Here is an 8,570-nt window from a genome sequence, read left to right as displayed (position 1 = left end):
GTAATAGTTAAATCATAGTCATAAACAACGGAAATAATTTAAATAATTACAATTAGTTAATTACAATATAAATAATGCAACTAATTTTAAAATATTAGTTCGGACGAAGTTTATGACTTTGCATTCAGAACATACCCTTAAGAAGTATAACCCTATAGCCTCTGTAACTCTGTGGGGGAAACATTTTGAGCGTGTTGGGTCATCTTGACCATCATTTAGTAGCAGGTGTTCCTTTGTAGCACTCCTTACAATGCCCTTTGTTCATTTTGGGGGGAATAAGTTTGTGACGAACCGTATCTGTCATCGTAAGATGAGTGCTTGAAAGAAACACCTGCCTGAATAATCTGTTTGAAAGTTAATTGAGGGGGAGGGTGGAGCTAAACATTTACATTTCATATCTTGAAGGCAATAGATTCCTTCCAAGAATCGAACACACTGTCAATGTCACACTAAAGTCATATTTTCATTAAATCAGTCATATTTTCATTCAGGTTCAAATAATAATAAACGAGTTTCTTAAAACTTGAAATACGGGTATCCAGTCACTTGATGGTATCTTTCAGGAAGTAACAATTTGTATCAATTGTTAAAGTAGTTCCAAATCGAAATTTCGAAGCGCGTTTAATTTTTCTTTTCCTTTGGAAATTTATTTATATAATGGCTACCACAAGCGTGGACAATCGCGATTTCTCACTTGTTTACAAAGCTTTCCATCTGAGAGAAAGTGCTCCAAATGGAATGATTTGCCTTTGCGGGCTTGAAAAAGAAGATACTGTTTTTTCTAAAGATGAGGAAGGAGATATTGAAAAAAATATTGATAATGCTAAATTTATGGGATCTTTCGCCAGTCTTTCTTAAGAATGATTCTTTTCAAATAGAAAATATAATGGTACCAACATGTGATGATGATATTTCATCAATTGACAAGTTGAAAAAGGTTTTTCGTGATATGTCATCTTACAAGAGATTGGTGTGGTGTGGCAACCTTCTGATTGAATTCCACGAAGAAAACCAATGCTGTCGGTATTTAACGTCTGCTCTGAAGTTCTATGTAAAAGCGATTGAATACGTGAGAAGCGTTCTCCTTCGCTATATCCTTCCTGTTAATACGAAAATTAAAGAACTTTTAAGGCTTTCATCTAAATTTTGCGTTCACCAGAGTGTATTTCTCGAACTCTTGAGATTGTTTATTATAAATAGATTTTATTATTGGCGAGACTCTGTGACTATCGATGATTTTTTATTGTTAGAAGATATATTTAGAGCAACAAACGAACTTAAAATAGATATATTTGCATTATGGAAAAAAGTAGACAGCAGATATCACGATTTATTTACTGAGTGTGTATATGATAACGTTGAAATTTTTTTTCCATTAATCAAATTTGGAAAGACAGAGTGCATATCAATAGAGAGAGGTAAATATTTGCTGGCATCATTGAACTTGTAAGTATTATTATTTTTCCATTTAATTTATTCTCTGTTTGTTAAACTATTATTTCTTCGTATCGAATTTTTGAGAGTATGAAGTTGTGAGAGTATTATATTATTTTTTATATCAAGTGCAAAAACCCTTCAAATTGCCCCAAAATGTGGAAAACTGCTTCATTTACAGTCATCCAAGTAATCACCGAATATCAGCATTTTTTTTTTTTATTTCAAATTTTTTCGCAAAATGTTTTTATTTACCAGATACACTTGTTTTTTTTTTTTTTTATTACAGTATTTAAAATATTGTATTTAAAACAAGAACAACATTGAAAGTTTTTTTATTTTCTAAAATTTTTTTACGTTTTATTTGTTTTGCAAGTTATCGGCATAATTTCTATTAAATATTACTATTCATGTGAAATACATTTTATTATTAATTGCACTGGAATTAAATAATCTTCCGGTTTGACTGACTTTTAAAATCCACTTGCTCGCAGGGTGTGGAGGAAAAAAAACGGACAAACAATTTTGATGAGAACTTTATTAAAAATAAATAATCACAAAAAATAATAATAGATTTACTAATACATAAATTTAATTGACAATAAATAGCAAAATTTAAATCTGATTAACAAAGCGGCAGTCCCGAGGCGCAGATGTTTATTGAAAGCAGTAGACCGCAAGTCACCATAAAGGTGTTTCGTGGAAAGGCCACAGGGGTTAAGCACTTTTTTTTTTAAAAAAAACTAAAAATAATTTTTAAAGCCTGTAATAGGTTTTCTTTCAACCAATAATTAATCTATTTTATTAATTTGGTTATTATTATGAAATCATTTAAATTACATAATTCCCCAATGAAAAAAAAAAAAGAAATAGAAAATTTTGAAATTTATCATTAATTTTTTCTCAAATAACAATATACTGAATAAATTACTAAAACGATTTGCATTTGTATCAGCAATTCTCAATGAACTTTAAAATTCAAAAAAATGTTACAAAATTTAAGAAATACTAATTGTTTTTCTCTGATAACTTTGACATTTCATAATTTTCCTTTTCAAAAGCCGCAATTCGGTTAATTTATTCAATTTGATCTTTATGCATACGCCAAGAAGTAAAAGACTAAAAGTTGCTGCAGACTTGCAAATTCAACTGTCTAACATAAAGTCTATTTTTAAAACTGGTATGGATGAAAGAATGAAAAAAAAAATTAATTATTCGCAGCAAATTCACATCTGCTAATTTGCTTTTTTTAAAAGTCAGTGTTCCACCAAGGAAAGTTAATGATTAAGGGTTACGTAGCTGGAAAAAAAAATTGTGAAGCCTCCTGCTTTAGAGAATTAAAAGTTTACATATAATATATAGTTAAAAGAAAAAAATCTGAGCACCTTTAGAACTACTACTGGTCGGATTTTTATTCTGTAAAATGCTTTGATAATTATAAATTATTAGAAATTTGTATAACAGTTTTTATAATAGGTATTATAATTTTTACCGAGGCGGAATATACTTTTTGGGACGATACAAAACGCACTTTTTTTACAAACTTACTTTTTTTCCAATATATACGGATTTATCCTCCCAATAAAGGAGGTAGACAAAGTTCTGAAAAGATGGTTTTATAGTTTAACCGCTATAGTGTTTCAAATTTTTCTTACCCTGATATGCCAAGTTTCGCATCTTATCGTTTAAATTATTTGATAAAATACAATAATTCTTTCACAAAAAAGCCCCTGGCCCAGAGGCGAATATGTAATATAGAGCAGGGATGGCTCAGGGGGTAGAGCGTTCCCCACTGCAATAGCTTGTATAACAATTTTTCTGTCAAATATTTGATTTCTAAATTTTTTTTTCTTTTGTGATTCCTATTTCTTTTGTATTCTTACTGACTTCAGGAAGGTAATCCTACTCAATCTATCACCCTCCCTAAGCATAGGAAGGACATGACCTTAATTGACAAGATTGGGCTTATCTCTTATCACTGGACTATTTTTTTTCTTTCATTTTTCTATTGATTCACTCACCTAAATGTCTGATCAATTTTACGTGGTTAATTTGAAACTTTAGGAATGTAAAAAATTCTGCTAAATAAAAATGAAAACGATTCTAATTGTAAACAATTTTAGCTCAGGTCGAAAGATATTGGGAAATTAGCGGGTTTTAGAAGAAAAGAGGACAATTTCGCTTAAATCATCGCGGAAATTCGTGCCGCGACAGACCTGTACCCCTAAAATGATAACTTTCAAAATTATTAAAAAATTGAAGATTGAATGTAATTGGTGGTAAGTTCATGCGATTGCCCGGCCAATAAAGCTATAATTAGAATCAACTGTAGCTGCATAATAGTAAAATAAGTAAAACCTGGAGAAAGCCTTTATTTTTTTGTAATTTTTATTGAGTAAAAATTATTTAAAAATTCATGAAAATTGCATCACTTGTGGAACAGAGACCAAGGAGTCTTCTTTGGGCATATTAGGATTTTTTTTTATTTCTTGTTACATTTTTTATTTTGCTTTAAAAAAAATTTGAGTGTAAGGGGATTTACAAATCTTAACATGAACATTACTTATACCATTCATCCAACTTTGCCATCAAAATTTAGCAAATAATAAGACTCATCCACCATAAAATGCTTACACAGTATTTGAAGGGCCTCTCATTCCTTTTTCCATCACGATTTGGAATTTTGACCACGTTCTGACATAAAGAAAGTAACAGGCACAAGACTAAAAAAAAAATTACTGGATCATAATTATAATAACGAGTTATAACTTTGAAAATGCTATGTTTGGAACCTAACGCGGTAATTGTTAAATCTGGATAACTTATAAAATAGGATGTAGTATTAATATTTTTATTTTTTTTTCTTCCAAAAAAGAGCGGAAGAAATTTATCTTGTTTTTGTTCATAAATTTTAAGATTAAAGTTGAATTGAGCAAGATATATTTAATACAGCAGGCCGAGCAAGCGTTGAACTCGTTGTCGTGTGAAAGGGAGTTCAAATCCAACAGACCGATGAATCCCAATGGTGACTGGTGCACGCTAAATTCTACTGGAGTCACAAAGTCCTCCAAGTTAACAAAGCAAATCAATACATCTGGAGATACTGATCCAGGAGTTTCCTAGCCTTCTGGATTGGGTTCGAAATTACAAGGTCACGGAGTGGAACATTAGTAGACGTAAACTCAAATTGGGGTCGGCCGGTCAGCGACGGTTATAAATTAAAATACTTTACAGCAAATCAGGATTAATATATGACTACTGTAAGGTATTTTGTTATTAATTATATTCTTTTCATCAATTATATCTATTACATTCATTAATTACATTTTTTATATTCGTTAATTATATCTATCAATAATGATATTTGCACTTAAAAAGCCAGAAACTAATGATAAGCCTCACTTTCAAATTGTGCTGTTATCAGGCGGAAATTCTATAAATTTGAAAAGTATTTATCTAGAAATTATGCTAATGGACTGTTTGATGTGCAAATGTCGATTTTGAACAACTGTGGCTTATCATTATATTGTACCAACCCTTATATTTTAGTAATTTTAAATTATGTTTTTTTCCTGTTACAGTTGGTGTGTGTCAATAACAGTGAACAGTGACTATAGATACAACTCCACAACATTCCGCGGTCTGCAAACTCTGCGTTTGTTTTTTCTAGCAAAGTCCAAACACATTAAATCGCCTACAGGATCCTATGCACTGAAGTTATTGTGGAATAGTATAACAGAACCCTTCCTGTGTCAGGAGGTGTTTAAAAAGAGTGTCATAGCAATCAAGCATGATCTAAATGTCTTAACTGCAGCATGGGATTGGTATGTAAGTCATGTGTTGGAAAACGACGTCTCACCCAGAGGACCAAGATCTCTGGCCCATCTTTCAAGGTGTTCCGTTCGTCGGCAACTGGCGACATGCCTTCAGCTTCCGCGTGGTGTTGACCAGCTCGGTGTTCCAAAGATTCTAAAAGATTATATTCTTTTGGAACATGGAAAGCTTTTTATTTGTGCATAACTGAAAATGCTGTATAATTTCGATGAATAAATTTCACTATAATAAATAAATTACAATTGTTAATTTTACATTGTTTCGACTCGACACAAAAGATAAACTTTCCCATCTTTTCCTCGGAAATTATTTAAACTCCAGAATACATTGCTATACAAATTCGTAGCAGAAATGTTAAGCTATAACATTTTGTAGGAAATACATTTTCAAAACACGAATTTTTTATTTGCAGGTTTTATAATACAGAGCATCGCTTGAATATTAATTATATAAGTGATATTTTTCACACGAACAGGGAAGTATTGTACACTTTTATGTTTTTAAAATATGATTCTATTAGTAAAATAATAGAGTCATATCAGACTTAAGAACCTAAAATTGCGATGGTGTGCAGAAAATGTACAAAGAATTTGATAGATTATTATTAATAATAATATTCGATTTTTAGGTCGAGAATATTAACAGTAAAACTTTCAAAAAGGATTGCAACCAAATTTTCAGCAAAAAATAAATGCCTTTTAAGCACTTAAAAAATAATTTAAATTTTTTTTCTAATTAAAAAAAATCACATTTTTTCCTCTCCATGTTAAAAGTTTATTATAAGTATAAAATTATCAAAATAGAAAAACATTTTAAAAGATTTTATATAATCATTTGAAAGTAATAATTTTCAGACAAAGAACTCAATTCTTAATTTTATTAGCCACCACGAAACATTTTATGCACAATTTTAAACATATACAATACAGAACTCCTCATTATATTTTTAAATTACTAATTTTTCTTCAGTTGTATAAAAAATTTATTTAAATATAAATTTTTAAATGTACACTCAACAAAAACATTTACAAGATTAGTATTTGTAATTATGTTCAGTATTTCTTTAATGAATTATCCCAAAAATTTATTCAATAATTCAGAAATAAAAAATTCAATCAGCATTGTAGTTTAAAAAAAAATTTCCTGGAGTAAATTATTAAGATATGGTTAGTAATATATTTATCATATTTAACAAATTTGAAATGATCAAATATTTAATTTCAATTATTTTTAAGTCAAGTGGTAAAGAGATAAATTATAATCACATAAGATTTCTTGAGGCATTTGCTGAATAGTGAAATAGTCATTCAGTTCATAATTTTTTTTAAATCTTCCCTCTAAAAATTATTCTGTCTTTAATCATAAAATAACTCAAGAGTATTGAAAATAATAACAAATCCCATAACATAAAATAAAATTTCTTATCAAAAAAAAATCATTTTTATTTTACTCATCAGTATTTATTATAAATAAATTTCCTCTAATTTGAAATATATTTATCTTACAGACGTGAATTTTATACCCATTTATATTTCAGCATGGAAATTACATCGGAAAATATTCACTGTAAATAATAATGCAATGTACATGTAGTAGAAATACTTTTTACTCATTAAGCGTTTTAAAATATTCATTCTGTGGATGATTGTATAGTCTCATTTGGTTCAAGGTAAAAAACTACTTTGTAGTTTTTTACGTTGGAAACACTGACTGCTTTGTTTAAATAGTGCAATGTCAGAAGAATAAATAGGTGCAAATTTGCCTTTTTGTGTATAAAACACATATAAATTCTAAACTATAAGTTAGAATATCTCGAGAGTAGTTTAATTCAACTGAGCGTGAAAAAATATGTCAGAAACAATGCCTCATTTGCTATTGTTGGCGAAATTTAAAAATTTTATTCTCATCTATCAGCACCAATTTCTCTCAAATATAAATATATACACCTTTTTTTTTTTTTAAACTGTTGTTTGTTATTTTTTTACTTATTATTTCCCCCCCTTTTTTTTTTCATTTGTCTATTATTTTTCTTTGTTTTATTCTTCATTTTGAACATATATTTTGGCAAAATTAAGGTCTAAGCACTAGGCAGCTAATATTTTCCCTGAATCCTGAATTTAACCCTTTGCAAACGGCTGGCACAGCATATGTGCCGCTCAAAAAACTTGCCCTTACAATGGCGTTGGCGCAGCAGCTGTGCCCGCTGTTTCCTTTCCCAGAACTTGTTTGATCACCCATTATCCTGTCATTTCATCACACTCCTCTTTTAAAAGACCCTTTTGTTGGAAAAGGAGTTATCAGAGTCTTCTTTGACTTGGCTGAAAGATATTTAGGTTTTTTTTCTATTATTTGGTGAATTTTAAGTGCTTATAAACTCTTCATAGTCTTTATGATAGCTGTGCTATTTTTCATTACTTATTTTCATTTGAGATCTATTTCATAAAATTATTCAATATTTTATTTATTTTGTTTATTTTAGATTCGGAGTCTTTTCTTTGCATTATTATTCCCCTTTTGTGTTTAGAACACCATTTTAAATTATTTTTTAGTAAAAAAATTTTATTTTCTATAGCAAATATTTTATACAAAATTTCATACAAAAATATTTTATTTTGTAGCAAAATAATTTATAAAAAAATTTATAAAATAGTAACTAATTAAGTTTTTGTAGTTAAAATGAGAATAATTCAAAAATAAAAACGTATTTAGCTTCTCATAGCAAAAAAAGAAGAAAGAAAAACAGAAATTTCTTTTAATAAACTAAATTGCGCTTTTTCTGATCTAAAGGGAAAAAAGCTATTTTTGAAGAAATTATTATTAAAGAAAATTGATCCAAAACTAAATCTAACTCTCTTTTTCAAATACAGATTGTTTTTTAACTTGTTCAAAAAATAATTAGTGGATGAATTTAAAATCCTAGTATTATTATTGTCCCTTTTTAGTATATACCAGGAGGAAACTTGATTCATTTCTTTTTCTACCACTTATCTATTTTTAGGCCGAGAAATGATTCTTGAAAAAGTTAATCAAATTCATTTTAAATAACGATATATAAACTCAAACATAAACATGATTATGAGTTTATTTTATTAGAAGAACTGCGGAAAATTAAAGGAATTCCCAATAAAATAGAGTGAAAGAACAAGTATTAGTTCTTAATGGTGTATTGAAGGGGAACAGTTATATTTATAAATAACTAAAGATCAATGAATACTTAAAATGCTTGAATTATCTTTTTAAAAATTAACAATTCTCAGATTTTGTCAGGTATGATGTATTTTAAAATTATGCAGAATCCTTCG

General features: G+C 28.8%; 1 protein-coding gene across 1 annotated transcript; it reads left to right on the top strand.

The window, feature by feature from the left end:
* On the top strand, positions 1-5,504 carry LOC147802207 (uncharacterized). Its single transcript, XM_016053499.4, has 2 exons — positions 1-1,446; positions 5,016-5,504. The coding sequence occupies exons 1-2, from the start codon at positions 788-790 to the stop codon at positions 5,452-5,454; spliced, it is 1,098 nt and encodes a 365-aa protein (XP_015908985.1). The 5' UTR covers positions 1-787; the 3' UTR covers positions 5,455-5,504.
* Positions 5,505-8,570: the final 3,066 nt, after the last annotated feature.

The sequence above is a fragment of the Parasteatoda tepidariorum genome, chromosome 10, assembly GCF_982258835.1.
Source record: "Parasteatoda tepidariorum strain Cologne lab strain chromosome 10, Ptep-v5.0, whole genome shotgun sequence".
NCBI classification, from domain to species: domain Eukaryota; kingdom Metazoa; phylum Arthropoda; class Arachnida; order Araneae; family Theridiidae; genus Parasteatoda; species Parasteatoda tepidariorum.
This window is presented reverse-complemented; position numbering and strand designations above follow the sequence as displayed.

Bases quoted from the DNA above. Each gene is read 5' to 3' on its own strand.
- LOC147802207 (XM_016053499.4), top strand. From the start codon at position 788: ATGAGGAAGGAGATATTGAAAAAAATATTGATAATGCTAAATTTATGG. The intron at 1,447-5,015 runs GTAAGTATTATT...TTCCTGTTACAG, and splicing joins TTGCTGGCATCATTGAACTT to TTGGTGTGTGTCAATAACAG.